At 34.7% G+C, this 27,931-nt stretch overlaps 1 protein-coding gene across 1 annotated transcript in view; it reads left to right on the plus strand.

Moving 5' to 3' along the window:
- LOC145690681 (small ribosomal subunit protein uS7) overlaps window positions 1-10,007 on the plus strand; it is a 33,550-nt gene extending 23,543 nt beyond the window's left edge. Inside the window, exons 4-6 of the mRNA XM_081765821.1 lie at window positions 1,752-1,880; window positions 4,671-4,769; window positions 9,865-10,007. Of these exons, the coding sequence (XP_081621947.1) occupies window positions 1,752-1,880; window positions 4,671-4,769; window positions 9,865-9,933 (297 nt within the window). The 3' untranslated portion in view covers window positions 9,934-10,007. The remainder of the gene's footprint in view (window positions 1-1,751; window positions 1,881-4,670; window positions 4,770-9,864) is intronic.
- Window positions 10,008-27,931: the final 17,924 nt, after the last annotated feature.

Consider the following 27,931-nt stretch of genomic DNA (forward strand, 5'->3'; position numbering starts at 1 on the left):
TACACAAAACACCATCTCAGATAGGAAGAAATGTATTATTATGGGGAAAAAAAATTCCAAATTGAACGTGGATAAAGGTAGTTAAGATAATGTGGGACTTATGATAAGTAAATTTGTTAACAGTATTTACGAAACTTGTATCTGTTCATATGAACCTGAAACTAAAAAGCGATCCACTGAGTCTTTCAAAATGAGCAGAAACAAACAGAAGTTGTTCGTTCGAGAAATGCTGCCAGGTAAATGATTCCTTGTTTCTTCGGTTATACCGGACATGCGGCAACTATAGCTTTAAGAGATCGAAGAGCCATATATGCTGAGTGATAGACAACAATTTGTTTGCCAAAACAAATTCAAATCGTCGCATCATTCTTCACCACCATAGTGCCAGCTCCCACTCAGCACATCAAACTTCCTTTTGTTGGACGAGTAACAATTCTAAATTAAGGGGGCAGACTACTAAATATTTTTGAAAAACTAATAATTTTTCTTTTGCCCGTTTTTCGTAAGTGGAAAGAGGTAATAAAATGTAACTTACCACAATAATAGATAATGTTATTGTACACCCGAAAATATGAATCGGAAGAATTTTCAATGTTGCCATCCATAGAAATTACAATGTGACCAGAATTTGAATGACTCAAAAGTCTAGGTAAAGGCAGCGACTAGAAAAATGAGTTCAACGGTAATTGATGACATATCATGCTGTCTATGTTCCTTGTTTACTACTTTTTAAATAATGTTTCTATTTATTTTGTAATAATTTATGTAAGTTTTATAAAATAAACAGAAATATTATTTAAAAAGTAGTAAACAAAAAAGCTAGACAGCATTATGTCATCAATTACCGTTGAGTTCATTTTTCTAGTCGGTGCCTTTACCTAGATTTTTGAGTAATTCAAATTCTGATCACACTGTAATTTCTATAGATGGCAACACTGAAAATTCTTCCGATTCGTATTTTCGGGTGTAGAATAACATTATCTATTATTCTGGTAAGTTACATTTTATTACCTCTTTCCACTTACGAAAAACGGGCAAAAGAAAAATTATTAGTTTTTCAAAAATATTTAGTAGTCTGCCGCTTTAATGACTCATTCCGTACACACCTGATTTAACATCTAATGACTTCATTTTGTTCCCACAAATAAAAAATAATGTTTGGTGAGCGATTTTTGTCTCCTGAAGCAGCTATTGACGTATTCCGACAAAATGGTGTGAAAAATAAACTAATAGGCTGAAACAAACTTAGATAATTTAAACATAGAAAGTTCTATTCTTCCGAACTTCATAATATCGGAACACTAACGACATTGTAAATAGTAGTTTGCAAAAACTTTTTCAGTATGCCTCAAATTAGCGTTTCAAATTCTAATTGTTTCCCTTACTTTTCATTTACTTTGTAGTGGGTTTACTGTTAGCATGTTACTTTTAAATATAGTTGTAATATGTGTATTACATAGTATAGTTCAGTTTTTATTCTATTGTTGTTAATAACCAGTAAAAGCACTCACCGAAAGCGACTGTCTTAGAACGTGACTATAGATACACAGTAGTATGTTGATTTGTATTCGAAAAAGATATCAAAATTAAATTATTATTATTATTATTATTATTATTATTATTAATAATAATAATAATAATATCAATAATAATAATAATAATTATTATTATGAGCACAGAAGTATTCTGTTAAAAGTAACCTTTTAACAACCGTGCCGCCTTATCGTCATATGTATTTTGTATTTTCGCAGAACCCATTACAAGTTCTTGTATCAGCCATCATTAATTCAGGCCCACGTGAAGACTCTACACGTATTGGACGAGCAGGAACCGTCCGAAGACAGGCTGTCGACGTTTCACCTCTTCGACGTGTTAATCAGGTAAGTGCAGTCCTTTTGGTGACCTAAAGAAAGATCGTGTATATAGAAGACAGTTTTTAATTATAAATGTATCTCTATGCTTTCTCCTATGTAGAAGAGTCTATGAAAGAATTCTTTGAGAAAAACGAGAAAGGCGTAAAAGTGAATGGTCAGATTTTCAGCACAATAAGGTTTGCTGATGATATAACATTAATAACGAAGAACGATGAGAACTTGCAGGAGCACTTTCAAACTTGAACAACAAACTGGAGAAAACATGCAAAATGAAGATAAATAAGAAGAAAACCAAAGTGATAAATGTACAAGAGCAGGACAGGAAGATGTAAACGTATGGCTAGATGGAGAGAAACTCGAAGACGTTAAGACTTTCCACTATTTAGGAAGTCTAATATCCTCGGTTGGAAGAAGTGAAAAAAACGTAAATTCCAGAATAGCGCAGGCTAAGCAAGCATTCTATAGGGAAAGAGGACTGCTAACATCAAGAAATGTGTCGCTGGACGTTCGTAAACGATTTATTAAGACACTGTATGGAGCATGGCGCTTTACGGATCAGAGTCGTGGACATTGAGAAAAGCTGAAATATCCAAGCTGGAAGCATTTGAAATGTGGTGTTGGCGCAGAATGCTGGACTGAAAGGAAGAGGAATGAAGACGTACTAAAGGAAGCTAATAAAGGACGACAGATCATGAAGATAATAGGAAAAAGAAGAAACAGCATGCTTGACTATCTTATTCGGCATTCCGATTGGATCACCGTGCTGATAGAAGGAAAGGCAGAAGGGAAACCAGGAAAAGGAAGACCAAGGATAGAATATATAGATGCAGTTACGCAGAAGAAACCTTATCGAAAACCAAGCGAGAAAAAAGTTTTAAAATTTCCATGTTGCCCGCCAACCTATGGTTGAGGTGAACATCATCATCTATTGCTGTTTCTTCTCGATCTGGTCTAGGCTTGGCTTTGCAGATCACCTACTTAGGAGATAAGAAGCGTGATTACCTTCTAAATTTTTTTCCTTTAATTGAGGCACAACGTAAGTCATGTTTGGGATCAATATTCTCCCTATAGCTTCAATCAGTAAGATATTTTTAAGGATACTTTACGGATGGAAGTAAGTTTGTTAGACAGTATGTTGTGGTAAAAGGCCTTACCTATTTTCCTTGTGTTTCATAAATAAATGTTTCACTTAACTACAATATAATATAATCCATTTACAGTATCTAGGAAAAATTCAGAAACTGATGGTTGAGGATGGATTTTTTTGGAAATTCTCTCAAAATTTTTTTGATATTTCATAAATAATTAATTAATAGTTCTAATTATGGAATTACGCCACATATAATTCAGTTTGAAAAATGGAGAGAATAAGCCTAATGCAGTAGTGGTATATTTTTATTACCTTCAAGCGACGATAGAAGTGAGAATGTAGGTGATCGCGAAAGAAAGAAATTGAGAGAGAGAAAACAAAGGATTTATGTTTCATAGTCCCTACATACCGACCTACCCAAAAAGTTGTTTCATGATGTTCGTCTCGATGTGTGCACACTCGCATAGACGTCGTATCGAACTCAATTTTAAACTTAAGACTTTTATAAGAATCTTCACGGAAAAGGGGACTGGGAAATGGATTCGAATTTTCTTCCTATCCCTAAAAAAGGGTAGTTCACTAGAAAATGAAAGCAAATAATTTTTAAAAATCTGATTTTCTGGAAAACAGCTCTAATGGCTTAATTTTCAAAAATCGATATTTCATTAACAACCCTGTTAATATAGTATAAGTAACTTCTCTGGGTAAAATCTAGAAGGATAGAATACACTTGGGGCTGAGTTATTTTCTGGCAAGGTGTTGCGAAAACACTATTATAATTTTGCACGTACTGCGTAAATAAATATTCCCGTAATTGCGGAATCACAATGTAAGATACGAGAGCAAGAAAGTTTATTTCAGTGACCCATACCTTTTATTATACGTAAATTATAAAAAAAAATTTAACACCCGATCACTAATACTAATAACATACAGTAACACATACAGATAGAAAGAGCCACTCTGTTGGCTTGTTTACTATGTTATGACCGACTTCATTGTAAATCCTAACAAGAACGTTGTTTTTTTTCTTTTCGTGGGAGAAGCATGTACATTCTCCGACTGCCCGTCTCTTTCTGGTTATTGGCTAATTATTCGATTTTTACGAAATGGCCGCATATTTTCTGTGGGACTTTTCTACAAGATCATCCTACTCCTGTGGGTTGAAATCTGTCAAGGGTAAGGGAGAAGTTCACTGCCAGTTCGGAAATTTTCTCATATACACCTGATTGTTTGAAATGTTCACATAATTACTAACAGTAATTCGTCGTTTTAAGATAATAATAGAACTAACAGTCAACTTGAAAGTTAATGTAGAAAATTGGGGAATATATATATATAGGATCGGATCCAGGATTTTCTGAGGGGGGTGCGCCAATAACTATCAGTACATTTGAATGCAATTTAATTTTTTTTAAATGCCTTTAGGCATCTGTGATGTGTATGAGAAACTGAGTTAAACTATTGTGTTTAACAAAACCGCTTTCTTTTAAGCCCGAAACGGAAACATGACATAAAATTTTAGGAAGATATTGCTATTTCCACTGCCAGCTTCTCACTTTAGACATTGTATATTCAGAAAGGAGGAGGACGCACGTGCTCCGGTGCACCCCCTAAATCCGGCCCTGTATATATATGTATAGACGGACTCTAATAACTTTTGATGTTTGAAATATTTCTCTAAAGATGTGTGTTGTGCTTCACAGGCTATCTGGTTGTTGTGCACTGGCGCCCGTGAAGCAGCCTTCAGAAATATCAAGACCATCGCCGAATGTTTAGCTGATGAACTGATTAATGCAGCAAAAGTAAGTACTATGTAATTCGTACAAGTAGTCTTTATACGTGCTGGATGTTTTGAAACTTCATATGTCCTCTTAATCGTAGTTCGAACGGTCACAAATTACCAGTGCTTCGTCTTTGTAGGCTGTAACTTTACTTCTACATGGATCACCCATAAAGAAACCATATTTATTACTTTATTTTATTAAAAAAAAAAAAAAAAAAAGTATTTATATTCAAATGAATTTCTTCCATTTAAAGTAATCACCTTTATTTTAAGAAGATACCAAAGGAGACAATTTGTCCAGCGTCTGTGCAGGTTTTCGAAATACTGTTGATAGTGGATTGACGTAAATATTCAGAAAATACCCGTAACATTTGATTTAATAACTGCGTACGTGCAAACTTCTGACTTTTCATGACCATCTTGAGCCTGGGGTGAAAAAGGGGAAAAAATTAGTATTCAGTAAATCTGGGAATTTCTCACCAGTGCACAAAGTTTCTCCACATTTTGCTCATTCCTTGACGGTGCAGAGCATTCTGATCTTGCATCATCATCGTCAGCATTTTAACGTGCACATCTGAAATAGTTCTACCATTGATACGCCTGGGTTCTTGATAGTGCTGCGCCAACATTCGCTATTTGTATCATTTGCAACTTTTCGAGAAAATATTTATCCAATTTGTTGTTAAATTTTATGTTAGATCATTGTTCTGTTTTGGTGTGTGTTTCGTACGACGACTTCACACTACTTGCATTTGTCCCAGGCTTACCCAGGTACAGCTGCATGAAATCAGCTTGAACAGATATCAACGAAAAGCGTAGATATCTCTTTCCAGAGGCGTCATATTATGACAAGTTTTTTTTAGGAGTTTGGCAATTAAAAAGGGGAAAAAAATCGGTTCCTTTATGGGCGCACTTTATAATTACATAAGCAGCAAATGGATTATTAGTATCATGTTAATATTGTAGTACTCGTATTGTTGAATGGGTGCAAAAGACATTACAGTACTTCTGTCGAGGAAGAAGAAAAGTGTTTGTGAAGAAGGATTCATTTTTTTAGAGAAAAGATTAGGCTTAAGGATTTAGTTGCATAGGCCAGGAGGAAAGTTTGGCTCATAGTTTATTAACGTAAGTACAAAGGTTGAAGTATGCATACAAGTACACAAGAGCTTTCTGCATAAGCATTACTATCCAAAATAGTCTCCACTGCACTCGATACATTTGCCCTACCGGACTTTCTTGTGCAAATGCGGTTGAGCTATGCCCGAAGAGCATCCTTAGCGTAATTTCATCTTTTCACCTTTTCTAAATCACTGAACCTGATACCTCAAATTGCTTTCTCGTTACATCAAAGAGATGAAAATCTTAATGTGCAAGATCAGGGCTATATGCGGTTGAGGAACCTTAACGAAGCAGGATAACGCTAATTTTTAAGTTATATTTTTTAAGTTTCTAATCTGACAATACAAGAGCTCTCTACTATGAGAGCACTTGAACTATGGAATTCTTATGCTTTTGTAAAAGTACTCTGTTGTCACTGCACCGACTATGTTAATCTCAGTTAATCCAGATCCAAGCATCATCTTCAGTCATAACATAAATAATAATACTAATGTTGATCTTTTTTAAATGGGAACAGCAGTTTTAAGATATTCGTCCCTCGGTCTCTCAAATCAGGTATTAAGTGATGAATCACTCATTCGGTGGCCCGTTCGTAGGTTTCTATCTCCTTGCGTGAAATCAAAATAAAAAAGAAGACAGTAGCTTCATAGTAAAAATAGGAGAGAAAAAAGAAACACGAATAACCCCAACAGATTATGGAGAAATGATTAAGGAAAGTGAAATATTAGCATGAAAAAAGAACTGATCAGGAATGAATAGGTGCACCAAATTTTTCGAGCGCAATCATAATGAAAGGATGGTAAAGAAAGCGTTTATTTCCATTAAAACTAAGAACACTAGATTAAACCTATAGTCGAGAGATTTGGACAAATGTTGGACAGTTCACAGTAGGGCAAGTTGTAATTTTGAGGCACTACCCAAGTTAGAAGTAATTTTAATTAGCGAGCATAGGCATTATACCCATTTTTTCTGTTTCTTCGTCGTTCGTTTCGATTCTTACACTAGCCAAACGAGCCCAAGGTATCTCGAAATGTCATATTGAAGGTTTAGGTAATTTTAATTTGAAATTGTAACATTTTATTTTCATACTGGACACTGTTCAAGCGATCAATCTCCGGTAAATTTGTAAAAGTACCACAAATTTTACCTTAAACGAGCTGGACTTATACTGTTTTCCAAATGTAAATACAATTGACGAAGTACTAGAAAGCAAGAAATTACGTATTAAGCTAAGTAATATATAATCTAAGGATTGTATTGCAAATTGACTGTAATTAGAGTTACGTGCCAGTTTAATGGAAATGCATCAATTGTCTGAGTTGGCAATGATCAGGTGGCAAACGCAGCCCCGGTCTCTTGGTAGCATTGTATTAGAACAAACTCTGTACTACGTGAAATCCTGTGTGTGCACTAAACTCAGAAGACGGTGAGAGTATAAATGGGCAACCTCTCTTGTTTCCGAAGGCGGCTTATTATTGGCACTTGGTTATATGAAGAAATCGTGACGAAAGTGGCAAATCTATTAGGTGTAACACGAGGGACAGTGTCCAAAGTGAAAACGCCGTACAAAACTCACGTCAAAAATCACTTCAGCGAAGAAAAATAGTGGTAGAAGAAAACCTTCAGTGGCAGGGTCCTGCCGAGTGTTAAAACGGATATGTTACTCAGAACTATCGTGCAACTGTAATGCGAGTAACGTAACTCAAGCAGCATATAATCTTAATAAGGTAATTTAGTTGTAAAAAATTTTATTACGAAATGATGATTGAAAGTCAGATCATGGAGTACTAAGTTTGAGTCGGACCCAACAGTGTCCTGCTACTTCTAAATTTCATTTCATGTACCATATTTTGGAAGTTAACAATTTACATATTCAAAATTAACAGTAAACTTGTAAAGGAAGTCTTGTCAGCTATAGATAATGTGTCAGAAAATAGTTTTCTGTAGATAAGTAGAAGCGTGTGTACTGGTATTTAGGACAAAACCAACATAACAAGAATTCGATATGTATGTCCTGAAATAAATATATAGTAAGAATTAATAAAGTTTAAAACTTATTAATATTATATAATAAACTTTGATTTGCTATAAATGATGCATATAAAACATAAAAGAACGAAGTACATTATATAGTTTAATTTTTATATTAAAAAGTAAGGAAAGCTATGAATTCAAAACTAGGAAGCGAGTTTAACTAAAAAATAAACGACTTGTTAGTTAATACATGTTTTCAACCATTGCCTCCTAAGAGGAAAGCGTATTAGCAGTAGACTGACTACATATACCAAGCCACCATTCCAGTACTGACTGCATCATATTACAACTACAGTGTGGTAACTGCTCGGCAGAACTACACTAGAAGCGTATCTAGCACTATGAAATAAAGCTAAAGAAATAGTTACCTGTTAGCATCTGAAGTGAATACAGCAATATCTATTTGAAGAAATCCATGCACTGGCAGATCATTCAGGCCGGTAAAGACACAAATGCAACGTGGAATCGAGTCATGAAAGTTGTGAATAGTAGCAAGTGGAATATTAGAGCATTCGTGCTCGTGGAATGCAATACTCAGTTCCGTGAGAGTGGATGAAGGCGAAAATCTTTGGCGAACGGATCGCAAATATTCGTTTACATTCAGATTCCGAAAGATATTCTGCTTCATTCCAATGTTCCTCAAATCGCCTCGCAACAGCTCCAGCTATGTGAATGGGCACCTTATTATCCTGAAATTGCTTGGAAACATCTGACCCTAGAATGCACATAGTCCCCCTAAAATGGCGATACAATCACAGGAAGGACGCAACTGATAAGCATCATCACAGGTCCCACTGAAAAACAGGATATTCCGCGTACAACATGACCAAGCAACCACTACGTTTCACGGTTGGGCGGAGACTGTGAGTTATACGTTTCTCTGAGCGTGCGCCAAACAAACACGGACTGTGTGGTTTGAAATAGATAAATGATAACTCTTCCAAATATATCACATGGTTACTGTCATCAGCGGTCCATGTTTCATGTTTCTGGTACCTTTGGCGTCGTACTAAAGCGTTAAGGTCCCTTGCCAGCAGATTTCACTGTGCAAGCCGACCCTGTACATACATGTCATGTAACTTACGGCGAACTGTGATTGTCGACACAGGTTGAATTCCTTCGTTACTTGCATGGCAGTTGCGCGATGGTTCTTAACCTCGCGGCACACTCAACATACTTGCCACTTTCGTCACGTTTGCACCACATAACTGAGCACTAACAATTTCCTCTCTTTGGACATAATTTCGTCACGAACTTTACACTCACACCTCCTACTGAGTTCAGTGCACACTGCTGTTCTACTCCTCACATAGTACGGAGTTTACCCTAACACAGCACTGCCAACAGCCCGGCGCTGCTAGCGCGTGACCGTTGCCGACAAAAACATCTTAGTTGTTTCTGGCTCCACATATTTTCATTTAATAATTATTTGTATAAGTTACAAACCACTCCGTAAATATCGGATTGTATTTTTCCACCTGCTAATAACCTTTGTACTTTCTAATAATTTTGTCCCTACTATATAATAAACATGTAAAACATGAAACCTATAGAAGCAGATAATTTGAGTAAAAAATATGCATACAAGAGATTTAGCCTGTAGGAATTACGAAGGATTTCCTCTCTGAATAGCAATAGAAAATGACTTTGTAGAGGAAAATGAGTGCGAAATGGCACCAGAAGCCTATATGTATGTTGATGACTATATATGTATGTTTGGTTTTTCACCAGTTTTAATTTTTGTACATGTATTATTTAACGTGCATATTTTTTAAAATATTTTTTTTTCTAACACATTTTTAAATGATACGCCACTGATTATACGTAGTTCATTTTAGAGAAATGTATTATGGCGACTTGTAATAAGCTTTTTATTATTAAGGATCATTAAGTAGTTCTCCAAAATATAATTAATTGTCTACGCTTTATACAAAATGGATGTAATTATTTTATACTTTCAGGGTTCGTCCAACTCCTATGCAATCAAGAAGAAGGACGAATTGGAGCGAGTAGCCAAATCTAACCGTTAATGTGGTATCTTTTTTTTGTAAGAAACGGACCATGTTTTAAAAATCATAATAAAAGGTATAAACCTTGAAAACAAGTGTTTTTATAAAGTCCTTTCTTGATCCAGATGGTAGTACTTTAAGGGTATGATTTACGGATAATGTCTATAGCGTGTATGTAGGTAGAGGGAGTTCAGGTTGAATTGGCTTTAAGGTTGGATATGTTGCCTCGGAAAGATATACTTGGAATGCCAGGACAATTTGTTTTTCAAGACTTGCCCAGTAGGTTATATACAGAGTGTATCAAAAGTTTGGAGCCATAGGACAACGCCTTTGAGTAAGGACACGAAAAAAATGGAAGGAGGCAAGTTGTTAGAAATAGGTGGTTTTTCAATTTAAATAGGTGGTTTTTCAGTTTAAAATGGTGGAATCTTTCCTGTCGCATCAGTCGTTTAGAGTTCATTCTGGTAAACCGCTCAATATGAAAAAAACGTCAACGTTGCCAGTTCAGCAGGCTGTTATTGGGCCCTCACTGTAGCAACAGTACCACATTACTGAGAAACGGCATTATTACCGTTATTACACTATCAATATTCAAACCAGAAATCGTAGATTCTCATTACTTCCGTCCTAAATGGAGGGATACATATTACACAACTTATTTTTGGGACACTGAATTCATATCAGAGCCATTTCTCGCTATTACCGTTTTTGATCTTTGGAGATCATTATTGCAACCGGAAATAGTAACAAATTTCTACTATTTCCTGTTTCAGTAAAGGGATAAGGATTTAGACTGATTTATCCACTTCTCGGTGTCGATTACTGTTTTTGTTCAATTGTGTTCAATCCAGTTGAAACCGCAGATGGTTGATTTCTACCACTTCTTGCTTAAGTAGAAGGTAGAAAAGGAAATGAGGATGGGAGAAGAGATGATAGTTGGTAAGAGGATACGATGGATAAAGAAAAGTTTCTAGGGTGGCCACACACATGAAAGAACGGAAAAGGTCAGAAAATTTCTATTTGCTAAAAATGAGATTTTAAAAACATTTGAAATGAAAATTTTTAGACAATTTCAGATGTAGGTAAGTATTTAGTTTTTTAATTGCCAACTTCAAACTTAGAAATTTATCTGTATTTTTCACTAACGATGTGTAACGAATTTATGTAGTTGTGTTCATTATCTTTTTTCTTTCATTTGTGCAGTGGAATATCGTTTTGGTGAACCATCCACAAAATTAAGTTGGATTAACGATCCAATGGGAAGTTTTTTTTCCAACACACGCATAATTCCAATTTTTGCCTTTTTAGTTCCTACTAGTTTCAATTTTATCAGTTTCCTGTTTTGTATTAAGTGATAATACCATATCACACAAATAAAAAGATTTTGGAATACGGTTACTCGTATTGGAGCTTCTGTGTTTTGATTGTAATGTATTGTAATCTGTAAAGGGGTTTATTTCGGATGAGTTTACGAAAATAACTGATGAAGTTGCACAACAGCATATACATTGAGTCAGTACTTAATGGATACCCAGACTAATTTCATCAGACTCTTGATCGTTAAATATGAGGTACGTCTATAGATACCAAAGTATATTTTCTGCTTCATGCTAGTAATGCAGCATTTATTGTTAACATTTATAGGTACATATTTAATAATTTCCCATCGATAATTATGCATTTGTAATGATTATGACGATTCGTTTCGTAAGTTTAAAAACAGTAGTTTTCTCTTAATTTTAAAATGGTTCTGAACGGGTGTCAGTAGAATTTGTTGTTGACATACCCATATAAATGCTTACTCTTATTTTTATTTTAAATTATTCTGACATTGAAAATGATGTAGCAATTTGCGAACAATATTTATGATAGCTGGGACGTGCGTGAGGATGTCAATACAGGATGGAGTTAAAGTCAGAGCTTCCTATTTGACACAAGCAATTCAAATTCCGAAAGCTTCGCAAGCAGAAGTTTGAATACATTGATACAGCAAGTTGTGCTGGAAGGGTCATGTTTCCCATTCAATTCGCCAGTGTTATTTTTAGAATAATCCATCAAGGAAATTGAGGAAGATAGCGAATATGAGATTGCGGAACACCAAAGTCGTTCACCATCCCTTTCATTGCCTTCAATACATGAAATCCATATTGCGGCCCGTTTAGACTGATCAAACTATGATCAGTCACATATGGTATGTAAATTTAGATATTTCGTCGGCATATTTTAATACAGAGTTAAACACCACATTCACATCCATATTTGCATTTTCTGTGCCACAGGAGTTCGTAAATAGGGAAGCTATGTATAATAGATTCATACCAATGATTTTGGCAATGCCATAATCCGGAAAGTATTGCATGTTAAGTAGACGATTTGTACATTTATGCTGATATGCAGTAACGAATTGAGATTTTAACTCTGAATTCATAATTTGAGTAGAAAAGTTTTAATTTTTATTGAGGGCCGCGGTGGCTCAGTGGTAGAGCGTTCACCTCTGGTGGTTGGGGTCCCGGGTTCGATCCCAGCCCCCGCCAAGTTAACTTTGTGGTGGACAAACACCGTGTGCGTGGGTTTCCTCGGGATTCTCCCGTTTCCTCCCACTTTCTTCATTTCACCATTTCATTCATTACTCATCATCACCGTCCCCTTTAGCCTAACCGGCATAACCGTGGGACGTAAAACTCAAATATTTCATTTCGTTTCTTAATTTTTACTTCAAGAAATCTTGGAACTTGAACATCGACAGCCTCAAATGCGTTTGTTTTCATTGCTAGTGTAATTTTGTCACGAAATTTTTATACAACTACGCCATATTGCGGCCCCGTTACAGAGCTTACTGGAAAGCGAGTGAAATTTACATGGGAGCCCATCCATCAAGAAGTTTGAAATTTTGAGGAAAAAATTACTTCAGAAGCCAATATTATCTTCTTGGCCGGATAAACCTTTGTGCTAATGGATATATGCTAGTAAGACAGGAATTCTAGTGTGTTAACAATATGTACAGACGAAAAATTGCAAGATTGGCATCCTATAGTCTATTAAAGGATGTTAACACGCAGAGCAAAAATTATGTACTATAAAATACTTATGTGTTTTGGCTGCAACGAAAGCGTTTAAATACCACTTGATAAGAAGACTTTTCTATTTGAAAATATATAATCGACTTTTGGTTTATCTTAAGACTGCAGCAAATTTGCCATTAAAGTTGCTTCGTCGGAATTAGATGCTTTCTGAGTTTGGTTTTACCTAAGAAAGTAAATTCGAAGATTATAAGTTAGAAAGCCAAGCCAAGACAATTGAATTTATGGATAAAAGATGGTACTGCTCACATAGATTTGGAAACCATAAAACATTTGTTGGGTATTCCTTTGAAGATAAAATTTTCAATTACTTCCATTCTCATTAACTGTAGGACAAAATCGCTTATATCGGCTTGCATTACAAAAGGTGTGTTTTCCTGATATGCGAACTAAATTTAGACAAAAAGTGAAACATGTCTTGCCAAATAAACAAAAATGGAAATCAAATTCCTTGGTTAAGCCCCAAATTTTTCCAAAGGCGACGACATTTTCAGTGATTAGCGTTTACCAATGTGGCCCTTTTCCTACTTCAATATAGTAAGTATATTTTAATTATGTGTCATCTCTTTAGGAGGTACATAATAGCTTAAGGTATTCCGGATTTAACTAGTAATACAATTCAACTACTATTTATAATAGTCTTATTTACAATTTGGAAAGCCATCTTTGATCTTAGATTGTGTATTCCATGGAAGTAAAATAATGTTAGCAGAAATACAGGGAATAGAAATGAAGTTTATTCCGGTGAATTCACACTATTCTCTCAATTTGGCAGAGGAAACAAATGAAACAATCCAAAAAGCGTTGCGTCATTATATCAAAACAACTGAGTTCTCATGTTACTATATATTATTTTAGACCAAAACAATCTTCAAAATCAGACCTATAAATATTCAAACATTTTCTGCTGCATAGATTTGACCCAAGGATCGTCTTCGACCAATATTTTAATGTTCTAATTCAAGAGTGGATAATTTTGAATTAGTTAGAGATTAAGCGAATCCGAACTTGTAAAAGAATATTTAAAATAACTGGAGAAACATGGAGATCATAATATGAAAGTGCAGTTTGAATCGGAACAAAAAGTATTGATTCAGAATGTAACGAGACACAAAAGGACACCAGCTCCCTTTGATTTTCGCTACGATAAGCAAAGTGAAATCGTGTCACGTCTGTTGAGTTCAAACAAATATCTTGTAGCATTTAAAGATGCGAAAGAAGAATTTCTGGACGAGATGAAAATAACGAAGATTTTAAACAACCAGCCTCTAAGTCTCAATTACTAACGAAACACCGATAAAGGACATGAAGAGAAAAAACGTCAACAAATGCCATTCGATGTACAACCAATGAACCACGATATGCTTGGCAAAGAAAAGTGCAGAAAGAATTTTTATGTCTAGAATACCAAAATTAATTAACAAGAAAACAATAAGTTAAAGCATCTATTTCTTGCAAAAAAAAAAAAAAAAAAAAAAAAAAAAAAAAAAAAAAAAAAAAAAGAGCCTCAAAAGTCCCCTATCTCCTCCACAACATACGCCTTAGTCTTATATGCAGTAATAATCTATTTCGTACTAAATGATATTCAATGTGGGTGAGCGTATCTAAAGCGCTCTTCTTTAAATCCAACCAAACTCTTACGTCAATTGTAGAAAATTGGTCTGTAGAAATGTAGTCCAAATCTTTGGCAAACATTGAATAAAATTTAGTACTCTCGTAACATTGTATTTTCTGTATTTTTCCATCTTTCGGTAGATTAGAAAATTAAAATAAAATCAACTTCTTCCCCCTAAAAGAAAACTGAATTTCCATGTACCCAGTAATTAGCAACATTAAAATCAATCATAAAAATTTCTCTATATTTTCGTATACAAAGATTTTGAGTCCATAATAATAAGAAACAAAAAATTTGAAATGCGACGAACTCGTAATTTAACTAACAAATTTTTTCTGCCTATTTCTTATCCATCATTTTCTCTTCCTTTAGATACTTTTTCTAATAAATTGCTAAAACCTAGCTAAACACATTGAAACATAACAATAAATCCCTACACTTCATCTCTCAAATTTCAAACGACCCGATGTCATTATTATTAACAGTATCTATTATAAGCCTTTACTTTCGCCTATTATGATATTTTTTTTATATAAAATGTATTTAAAATGAACAATGAATTAAACAATATAACAATGACATTTGCATCAAATAATGAGGAAATGCCAAATAATAATATCCTAGAGCAAAGAAATGTTTCTTCAGGGAAAATATTGTTGTAATAAAGCTTAAAGAAGAGTCAAAGAGATTAAAATAATATATGCTCCGAAAGTTACGTTTCATCTCAATGCCAAAATATATTTTGCCCGTTTAAAGTGCTCTCTCATGTATTAATTATAAATTAAATTTTGTTCTGGTGATGCTTCCCAGTCAACCAAGCTGTAATCGAACACATGCTAGAGGGATTGTAATTTTCATTCGGAAACTTGGCTATTTTAATTATTTCATTTTTTCCCGTCAACGCGTAAAATAAATCGGTGTCCTCAAATGAAGATAGTGGGCTCCTGAATGGCATTTTCCCTTAAATGCTTAAGTGCGTTCTCTATTGCTATTATATTGCATGATCTCATTTAGTTTCTACATTGTGGTCAACAGATGGCACTACATCTATTAGTTGATTATTACTAAGTCTTTACACAGGAGCTTTTAACCCGCGTCAGGTACCATGGGGTCAATTTTGACCCCAAACACTTATACTAACAAATATCCTTAGGTAAACCCGAGCACAAGTCTGTAGTAAGCATAATTTCTGTCTGAAACCAAAGTGAAAATACAAAAAAAAAAAAAAAAAGGCTAGAAGCAATTTCGAATAGCCTATATTAAAAGTTACAGTACTGTGAAGAACACTGGGGTCAATTTTGACCTCATGGTACCTGACGCGGGTTAACTACTTTAAGTTACTTATCAGTTAAATAAAGAAAAATATATTGCTGTTTATTTGTAATGTGGAATTTTAATACAAAATCAATGGAAACTGCTTTTGTTGGATGTATACAAAAGTCTCGTAGCAGTTATTTTGATCCCTGTCCTTACATTTATGATAATTGTGCTTCCAAGGTATAAAGTGAAAAGGTGTCCGGCTATATTATGCCCAGTAGCTATGACTGCAGACAATTGAGGATACCGTTATCAGAGGTTCCTAACAGTGGAAGAAAATACTGATGAGTGCTCGAATTGATTCAGCAGAAACCATAACCGATGCTGTTGTTACTATTCTGCCGCCAAGTGCCACAGGTGATATTACAGACGAGAACACTGGCGAAGTGGACGTTGTCGATGTTCCGGGAGAACTCGAGTTGCAGTGTACTGTTGTTGTTCATCTATGATCTGATAACCAATACGATAATCTGTTCACCAATAGTAAATGTACTTTTGAGTATGAAACGCCTATATGGAGGAAGAAAGAACCGTATTATTCGAAATGTGTGAATAGTGACTATGATGCTGCTGCTGTAGCATCTCAGAATCTCAAGGACAAACTACAGAGCCATAGTCCGCTCCAAATTTTTGAAGAGTTCATAACGTTTGATGTGTTAGAATATATTGTGAAGGAAAGTGTTCTCTATGCTACTACTATCAGGAATGATACCAAGTTCGTGTTTTCAGTGGAAGAACTTAGAGATTTCCTCGGCATTCTTACCCTTTCAGGTTACAATAGATCGCAACAACAGAAACTATATTGGAGTCAGAGTGAAAACCTAGGTGTTTCCATTGTATCGCAGTCAATGCCACGAAATCGGTTTCAGAAGTTGAAATCATTTCTACATTTCAACGACAACAATGATGTAAATCTTGACAAGGCATTCAATGTTCGACCCTTGGTAGATATGCTAAATTCAGGTGGTCAGAAATTCGGCCACCACAGAATGGAAGGAAAGCCAATTCGATTTGGTTACAAGTTTTGGGCTATATGAGGAGCTGATGGTTACTGCTTCAGTTTTGATATGTATTGTGGACGTGCATCTGACGATAACAAGAATAGGATACCACTTGGAACAGAAATTGTTGCAAACCTTATCAGTATTGTAAGTGACCCGCTCTCCTACGAACTATTCTTTGATAATTATTTCCCTAGTTTCTAACTTATGTGTGAACTTAGTTCGTTAGGGTTCAAAGCAACAGGAACTGTTCGTAAAAATAGGTTGAAGAAATGTCCGCTTACAAACAACAAGGAGCTCCAAAAGAAAGGAAGGGGAGCCTATGACTTCAGATTTGACTCAACAAACGGTAAAATGGAATGACAAAAATTGTGTCATCTTAGTAACAAATCACAATGAGATAAATCCGACTTGACAAGCCAGAAGATATTCCCGTGAAAGAAAAGAAAGAATTACTATTCCGCAATCTCAACTCGTTGCAAATTACAACAAGAATATGGGAGGAGTTGATATGCATGATTGGCTGGTATCAAAGTATCAAGTTTCTATCCCTGGCAAAAAATTGAATTGGCCAATATTCGTGCGAATGCTTGATATGGCTATCGTCAACGCTTTGCTGTTAGACAAAAGGGTGAGTTCGCAACCAATTACTATGCTAAACTTTAGAAGAACAATTGCTTTATCTTGATCAAGACAATCTCCAGGACCACTTTCTACATCAGTTGTATCAAGAACCAAATCCAAAGCCCAACTTCCTCGTCTACCAGATGACATTAGATTTAATGGAAGAAACCATTTCCCTGGGAAGAGGGAAAAGCAAAGGAGATGCCAGCAAGAAAACTGCAAAGGAAAACCGCAGACCTTTTGTATGAAATGTAACGTGTCTTTGAGTATTGAGTGTTTTGTCGTTTACATATGAAAAACTAGGATTAAGAAATAACGTAATAAACAGCAATTAAAAAATGTCATGTTCTCATACTGACTAAGAGTGTATTCTAACAAAGTTTATTGTTCTAATTCCTGAAATATATGTATTATTTTAAATAGTATTAAATAGTACACTAAAGCATTGTAGAAGATAAAAAATAAAAGTATCTTGGAATGCAATATATGTTTATTCCATATGTATGTGATGCGTTTATTATTGCATGTGCAAATAATAATAGAACTTAGATAAATATTTTTATTTACAAAATAATATATTCTAACTTATGTTAAAGACAATAAATGTTTACAATTGCGTGCATTGTTAGAAAACTATCAATAAAGAAATTCAGAAAAAAATATGAAAGTATATCATAAAAACCCACTGTCCTCAAATGAGAACGGGCCCCTCATGCCCCCGCTTCATCTTGGTCCTTAGAAATTCTGTCAAACTGCAAAGGCTTATCGTTAATACGAAAGAAATTCCAAACTTTTTAAAAATATATATACTTGGTCCTTAATGGGTTAAGTTTCAAAATAAAGAACATGGGTGATATCAATAAAAATAAGTAACTACCCCTGAGAAGTCCTGCTCGAGAATCGGAGTAACTACATCTGGAGTAATCTCCTCCCTCAATTTCGTATCAATAAAACAAGCCACTACTCTACTGCTCCAGATTTATGAACGCTCACTCGCGTTTCTTCTGCGCGTAGCAGTGAGTCTTATCAATAAAGGAAGTGATTACTCATTTCTCCCATGCGTCGCGCGGTCATTTCGTTGTTTTTAACCTATGGCGTAGTATCCTAAACGCCATGAAAGAGGCGAGTAGCAACGACAGTTTCAATCAAAGTGCATTTGTGGATATTATAAAAGTTTTCAGTGGTACTTTCAAAGTCACAACTACCAGAAAGTAAACGAAGGAAAGCCGAAGCTTTGAAGGCAATTACAGTGAAATGCAACGAAATATCAAATACATGTACGACTGAGAGACAAATCCAAAAGAGAATCTTTAATATTCGAGCGAGAATAAAACAAAAAGAAAAAACGGGAAACAAGAAAGTAATACTGAAACCATGAGAACGAACGTATTGAAGCTGATGGATGTTGATTCGAATCCAGCAATATCAAGATTAACACGACAAGCGCATATCACGTGTTGTCCAAGGTCTTTGTAGATTGTTTGGCTTTAAGAACGAAATCAGACACTTGGCTCCTTTGTTTCCTTTTTTTTTTTTTTTTTTTTTAAAAAAAGTCCAGCCACTTACGTCATAAAGCACGTCCATCTAATTGCGTTTTCCACACCATACGTGTCCCCTTTCGCCTTCACATAAACAAAATACATTCTCATGTATACACCCTTCCTATCAACGTTGAGTTGAGTTGATTCTGAGTTTAACGTCCTTTTCAGTAGCGAGGCTATATGAAACGGGACCCACTGATTAACGTGGAATCCGAATCACAGGAGCTTTCGCCGGGAATCGAACGCGGGTCTCTCATGCCAAAGGCATGTACGCTAACCGCTTAGACACGAAGGAGCTCTTTCTATTAGCGTATTTATCTGCAAAATACTAGGTTTCTTTATTGCCACGTGTGTATAGTCAAGTGCTCCGATAGCACCCGGAAATGTATGTTGTTCTTGCCACTTTGCCTTTGCTGTTTGTATATTACTCGCACTTCCGGAAACAATCAATTTTCAGATTTCGCAATAATCGCATCCATTACACTTCTAGTACTAGTCATAGACACAGTACTTTAAGCCACACCAGAATCCCCTGACATTCCGACCTGGAATCCCGGATCACTCACGTAACGCAAGAAAACCCGCATATTTTCGTCATTATGTAGTGCACCACCCCAAATTTCGGTTGATTCTCGAAAAAAAAAAAAAGTACTAACCACTTTACACTTTCTTTCATGAACCTATAATTTTTTTTTTTTTTTTTTTTTTGTAATCTCCATTTGCAACATTTCTATGCAGTTTATAAGTTTTTTCTACCAGTGGCGGCTAATGTTAGTGTTGCAGCGTTGCGCAACGACCAAAGTATTTCAAGAAAAAATATTATTATCAATAGTAGTAAAGAACAGAAAAAATACTTTTTAATACTCGCATATATACACTTTAAATAACATATTTTTTTACTTCTGTAACTGTCCGTTCCGTTAATCCGTTTTAAAAAGCGAAATATAATCCGTCACAGAGTCTAATTTATATTGTGTTGCAGCGAGCATACAACGACCAGATTCCTTCAGCGCGGGAAATGGAGCGAATGTTAAGTCTCCTTTCCCCTATCTCAGAAGTTAAAGGGACTGGTCGTTGCAATGCTTCTGCAACACAGCACGGTTTCCATTGAACGAGAAGGTTCTTCGCGCTAAATAAGATTTCTGAATTTTCTTTCACTAGCAATTAACAAATGGAATTTGTTTTTATGCATTCATATTTTTAAATTACGGGACCATACTGAAGCAAATCAATATAATGCCAATTAAAAAAGTGATTGCAGAATTACAAAATAAGAAAGAAAATATCTAGTAGGGAAGAAAACAAACGAAAGTAGACCCGCATTTACAAGTTAATTCTTAGCTTATATTGATAATGAAGGCTTCTTCTACAGTAATTCGTGACTCAAATATTAATAAGTCAGTATGTAGAATCGCTCCCCCCCCTCTATGAATAGTATTTTAGTATAAACATATTTCTTCTATAAAATAAGTATATTTTATACTCTTGATAATTTCCACATAAAACTGTATGATGGGGAACGCCACATTGAATTTGGGACTAGTTAGCAATGCTCAGCGGCGTATCCATGAGGAGGGTCCACCGGGCCCGGACCTCCCAAAAATTTTGAAATTGACTAACATTTGTAGATTTTCTTAACCAACTATACATGTTTAACAGAGAAACGATTGATGTAGGCTAAATATTTTATTTTACGTCTCATCATGTATTCTTTCTTTTCTTATAGAAATAATCGTTCTATAATTTTTTTCTAAAAATATAGGTGACAGTAAGTAAGAATTACTTATCGTCTTTTTGGGTGCAGAATAAGACAGGTTCCATATTATGTAGACGTATTGGACCTCCCTCAAATACTTTGGACCCCTCCCAGTTAACATTTCTGGGTGTAGAATTGGCAATGCTGTTTGTTTTGATGTTCTTTGATTTTTGGCTTCTGTTACATGCTGATCCTTCATCTGGCGGGTTTCGAGGTTTCCTTTCCAGAACATATCACATTGGTAAGCGTTGTTTCGCCTCATGTGGAAGTATATTGTGTTCATCGTGCATTGCGTAACAACTAAAACGTATGATTTGGAATGTAGTTTTTTCTTTTACGCACGGGGGCGCGGTGGCTCAGTGGTAGAGCGTTCACCTCTGGTGCTTGTGGTCTCGGGTTCGATCCCCCGCCAAGTGAACTTTGTGGTGGACAAACACCGTGCTCGTGGGTTTTCTCGGGGTTGTCCCGTTTCCTCCCACTTTCTTCATTCCACCATTTCACTCACCTCTCATTATCACCGTCTCCTTTAGTCTAACCGGCATAACCGTGGGACGTAAAACTCAAAGATTTCATTTCATTTTTCTTTTACGCACATGTGTGTGTATTGATGTATGAATATGTGACATTCGGAATTCATATACCAGCACCTCTTTTATATCAGCTGTTTTGGTTTTTAATTATTAGGTTTAATTTTTTGTGTGTGATTTAGTTCTGTAAATAACCTACAAATTCTGAATGAATTGTATACCATGACTTCCGTAAATAACTTACAAAAAACACTGACCAGCTTTCAACTGAGGAAAAATTTGCAATTAAGACTTAGACAAAACAAGCAAAGGGCAATTCAGGAGAGTGTTCGAAAAAAAAAATCCAATTTAAATTTACAGTAGTGTTGTTTGCACCAGATACATTTCCTCAATTTATTTTAAATTTTCCTGAATAAACTGTGAATAAAGTGTGTTCAATGTACATTTTTTTATAACAATCTCTGCTACAAACTCTCTTCAGTCAACACTGTAAAGGAACTCGGATCACTGTCAGGGACTGAGTTTGCTAAAATGAATCGTTTGCAATAATCTAGAAAAAATATTTAGTAAATCTACAAAGCTTCTGAAATTAATATTAACTGTACCTATGGCGTCAGCAAAAGATGAAAGTATTTTTCTACATGAAAAAGAATTGACACTTTCAAGGAATTGAATGTCCCAAGAAAGGTTATCACCATTTGTTATGCTTTCCATCGAAAAAGACCTAACAATAAGAATACTAGAGTTCAACCAGCATGTATTAGACAGATTTGCTCCAATCAAAGAGAGGATAATGAACTTACATGAGAGGATAATGAATTAAGGTGATTAATCGGATAAAATGTTCTGCATTTATTATTTTTTTAAAACAGAATTTTATTTAATTTAATATGTCACATAGCATTTGCATCTAAAGTTATGCTAATTAGCCAATGAGTCAACTTTATATCTTCTGTCTCTTATTATTCGTACTGCAACACCCGAAACCACAATCCACCGGCCGCCACTGTTTTCTACGTAGCAAAACTATCATATACTCGGCCATATTTCGCACAGTCACCTATTTAGCTTGCTCCACAAATTTGGAGAAGTTACTAGCATCACAAAGGAGTCTATGATTTTTATTGATATCAAACGCAGAGTAGTTACTCGGCTCGAGAATAGAGGTGTGGTTACTTCAAAATGGCGGGGCTTCTCCGAGGTCAGCCGAGACGAATATTGCTCAGTTCTCTTTTTATTGATACCAATGCGAGTAACTACTACAAAATTGAGAATAATGAGTAACTTCTCCGTTTTATTGATATCACCCCATATTTCGCGTGCTATAGATCAGTCACATATCTTGGCTAACGAGGAAGCTTAAAGACCATAATGCAACCGATTGGCATCATGTTATATATGATAAATTATAAAAATGAATTGCAAGTAAATTCATAAGTGAATATTGTGCAACAATTCATCTATTAATTGAAGAATTGAATAAAATACCAAATATTGTACATGTTGAATTAATGAACAGGTTGAATTTGCAACATAGTCACCAACTTTAGCATTAAAATTATTATTATCATTATTATTGAAAACTCAAATCTTGTACAATATCGCAGTATTAAACAGCTGTAAGTCGATATTGGATATCACAACATATTTTTATTTATGATATTATGCAATATAAATTTTTTGATGATATAAAGGCACAATTATTACGTATTGTAACCATATCAAATATTAAACAAGAAAAATTTTGAACTTTAGCATTTCAAGATATTATTTAACACAAAATTTTCTTTCAATACTATTGACATAGTACTAAAAGACTATTCAAGACGAAATTTGTTATTTCGTTCTGGGACACTGAGTGTAACACATCATTTAAGTGCTCTGCTAATCATAAATAATGATAGCGATATATATATATATATATATATATATATATATATATATATATATATATATATATATATATATATATATATATATATATATATATTATGGAGGTCGTGATATATCATACTTCTTATTACCTGTGTATCAAAAGGGACATAATATTGGTAGGTCGTCTGGCATTACAATTTCTTGAGCAGGATACCAAAGCTGCAGGGCGTTACAAACTCAGATATAAGCTGGTGATGTATTAGAAGATCGTCCATTTAAAGAATGAATTCGTGTACGCGTAAAAAAGCTTTGTGATACAATAAAGATAAAAGATAACAAAGTTGGTCTGTTACTAACTGCTAACAATAAAAGACGGGTTTGTAAACGTAAATCTCCCCTCTTGTAAATTTCGGACCACCAATAAAACGTAAGCGTTCACAAAATACTAAAAGTCGTAGGAAAACAAATGTAGAAAAAACATGGAAAAACATACTTTTATAGTTTCTCTACTTAATGCAAGTAGTCAAGAATGATGTACTAATGAATTTATTTTATTTTTGGTTCCAATGACACAAACTGCCATTGAAGGTACCCTTTCCTGAACACTATCCAATTTTATTCTTAAAATTTGAAGGACGCATTGCATTTCAAATTCCTGGTGAAATGGGATAATTATTCATCTTGGATATCTTTATGTCAGATGTAAAATTGTAAAACGTAATGATACTCCATTAGCTGCAACTGGTTTTGTTGCACCAACAAATGATTTCTTTCATTCACTATTCAGTCGAATTGATATCTCAGTAAATAATAAATTAATTACTTCATCAGAATTTTAACCTTATCGTTCATTCATGGTAACTTTACTAAATTACTGTAGAGATGCTACTAAAACATTTTAAAATATCATTATGGTACATAAACAGTGCAAAACAATTTAATACACTATATGAAAATAATGAAGAATTGCAAAAACGTTCAGGTTATGTTAAAAATAGTATACGTTAAATATTTGAAATGTGCGAACGTCTTCATAGTGACATTATAAGCTTACCACGTGCACTTATAAGTAAGGTAGGTCTACTCGTAAAGTAACACCATAATAAACATACCTTTTGTTTAATGTCTGGTGCAGATCATGCATATAAAGTGGAACTCGAAGATTTCATCCTGTATTTACGCTGCTAGATGTTGCTGCTGATTTAGCAATAGAAATTAATGGTAAAATAGTACGGGATACGGCGAAATTACCTCTACAACAGTACAAATAAGATTATATACAATTCCAACAAATATAAAGTTCTACAATCTTGATAATATTTTTCTGGGCAACGTTCCTAAAGGTATGGTTCTCTCCAAAGCAGCCTTTAGTGGGATATCAGAAGTTAATTCTTTCGAATTCCAACACTTGAAAGTTAATAAAGTATAATTACAAGTAGATCAATATCATTCCTTATTAATTCCATCACTACCAATTTTGCAAACCACTTACACCTTCTAATTTACCATTCTCTGATCTCGGCTAGTGATATTCATTATAAAAGTAGTATATATACTATTTCTCCTGAAAATCATTTAATGGATGCATTTATTATATCTCCCATTGGTAAGTTAAATGATGCTACCTGGGATCTTGTATGCGATGCACTGTAAATCTAAAAGTTCCATTTCCACGCATTTTATCACAACCTATTACTTGGATAGTTTATACTCAATTTAATACCTTCATCCATGCAGATAAAGAAAGAAATGAATATACAAATAATACCTTTTAATTATAGAAATATTTGCAAAACAAAATAATCCAGAACATAACCCATGTGCAATTATCAACTTACGAACCTCTCTAAAGAGTATATCTATTCTAGTTGTTCACATCTATAAGTTTTTTATGAGTAGCCTGACAGTTTTTTTTATATGAAGCTTGTCATTTATTCCATTGATACAAAATATCCTGCAGATATAGCATATTGTATAACGTGGTAGCTATATTAATGTTAGTACCGTTAATAATTTTTGGAGGACTGCTTAGTTTTCCCCACTAAGTTTTATAGTGTGATTAAAAGTAATTGTTAGGTGCTTAAAGACAAAAATATGTATGGGCGATTTACTAAAACTGTTAATTACTGTAAAGTGAAAGGCTAGTGTTAGTGGTATTTACGAACTTCCAGTCACTGTGCAACCACCGGTTGAACTCATCATCAAATAGGATACTTTCGTTCTAACGATACCCACTGGATATGCATCTTTATTGATAAAAATCAACGTGAATATTTTCTACAAAGCCTCGCAATACCCAGCAAAAGCAGGTTAATTTTTAAAATAGAATTTATAAAATATATTTTGCAAACAGCGTGCTATATCAGTTCGATGAGTCAGTATTGTGCGGACGTTTGATGTTAGTCTTTTTCCATGACATAACCAGGAACAATTCTTTAAAAAAATATTTAAAATTACCCGATAAAATCAATCTTGAACACAATGATCAAATTGTATATAACAATGTATATAAAATAATAAAGAAAAACAAGTAGTTATATTATTTTTTTATTTACAAATTTTAATTGGTGTGTTTCCTTTACAAATTCATACAATACAACAAAAATCAAGGTATATGTGTTTACAATATTGAGAATGCATTAATAAATGCTGTTGATTGCTCATCCTTCCACCAGTAATTTAACTCTTGTACTTACGTTATGCACATCCTGATTTTTTACAATATCATTGTAACATTGATGAGAAGAGTATAAATCATCAAATACATTAGCATGCAAGTCATTCAATGGTGGACATTGTTTACTTTCAAGATCAGTAATGTTATCTAATGCGAAAAGTTTCTTAATCTAATGGATTTCTCTTCACCTTTACAATAGAAGGTTGCATCTTACATTCATGATTGGTATACAAGATTACGTATCTGTGACCCAGTATATCCGTTCTTGTTCCAACTTAGTCCATGTAAATTTATAGTTAACCAAATCATTTTCTTTTTAACAACATAACATATATTAGATTTGTGATTTTACCAAGCAATGGAAATTTACTGTATCGTCTCATGCACTCAAGCAAAATCCTTAAGTGGTCTGAATATTTAAATCTTTGAATATCGATATGTTGATTCACACATGGTGTTATTTCAGATTAACATTGCGTGAAAAATTGAATAATTTTTCTAAAAATTTCCGTGTTTAATAATTCACAGGTTGTACGCACACACTTTGTGATTGATATATCACTATGTTCTTGTTCAAACAATTCAACAAGGGATTAGATCACTACTTAATGACATTATGAAAATTCAACGGAGAGTTCATATAATTAAGTTGTATATATTGTCCCCACTACACACACTCATATATATATATATATATATATATATATATATATATATATATATATTAGTAAAGGTGTGTTTATTTTATGTAATGGGAACAATATTAGTATATATATAGTCACAATTTTCTTCGAACTCGACAAACTGGGCATATTCCTTCTTGATGATCCTAGTCTTTCTTTAATAAAATGTACCATATTTATTTCTCTCGCCCGGTTAAAAGTTAAGTTTTTGATGCACAATATTAAATTATTCCCGTATTAGCTGAACAACAGTATGGGATTTAGCGTAAATGTTGAAAATTTAGTTTTACACAGTAAAACTCACTAACACGGACCATGTCAATGTACCAAAAACATCATCGTTGGATCGTAAGAACATTCGTGGCTATTTCGAGCCCTCATCGTAGTAGCATGCAAAACATGTCATAAGTATCTGATCGCCATTTTCTGAAATACTTTTACGCACTTAACGTGCAACTGCTGGGTTCCGAGGCTAACTCCATGGGAGCTGGTGAAGTTAGTGGTTATACTACCAGGGAAACCAAAACTCTTATCGGTTAAAATTTGTTTTATTCTTCGACTTCGACACTTCGTTATCGGAAATGTATATCTCTTCTATGTCTGAAGATAGGCAAGGGTAAACGTTAACTTGTATACCTCTGGTAAATTTTCGTCAAAGATTGAGTTCGGGTAATCTGGCATCTTTAATTTTTTCGCACCTACCTCTTCAGTACGAACGTCATGTACGAACTGATGCTTTTCCACCACGATGTATTGACTAAAAATTTCAAAGTCTGGTATTTAAAAAATCAAAATTACGTCATCCAACATTCGGGTGAGTTCGCGTCGCGCCACCAACCCAGTTTCCGCACACACCACACCACCACGCGCATCGAACTTCGCGTTCGTGGATCGCAGCCCAGTCCCCATCTGCTAGACATCAGGGGTCGCGCCCAGGGTTCGCTTTGCGCATCACGGGACGGTCACCAGACGCCAGGCAGTATCAGCCGCAATCAACCTTCCCATTCACACTTCGCACACCAGTTTTCGTTCGTCAAGCGGTAGACGAACCGACCACCCAGATTTCGCTTTCATGCCTCGTGCACCGGTTCTCTGGCCGCACCCACACATCGCTTTCGTTTGCCCGTGCGGCAAAATTTCTAATCACACCAGTTTCAATATATTCAATATATTCGCAGAAAACCCTCAATCAGTCTTACAAGGAAAGGTATACAATGTAGACGCTTTTACATGTCGGCTTCAAATAAACACCGAAGGGGTAATTTGCATATAAATTTTAATTAGATCATAATATCAGGTAATCAAGAAAGTACGGGCGGTGTT

Source organism: Thermobia domestica, chromosome 7, assembly GCF_964235325.1.
Source record: "Thermobia domestica chromosome 7, izTheDome1.hap1.1, whole genome shotgun sequence".
Taxonomy (NCBI): domain Eukaryota; kingdom Metazoa; phylum Arthropoda; class Insecta; order Zygentoma; family Lepismatidae; genus Thermobia; species Thermobia domestica.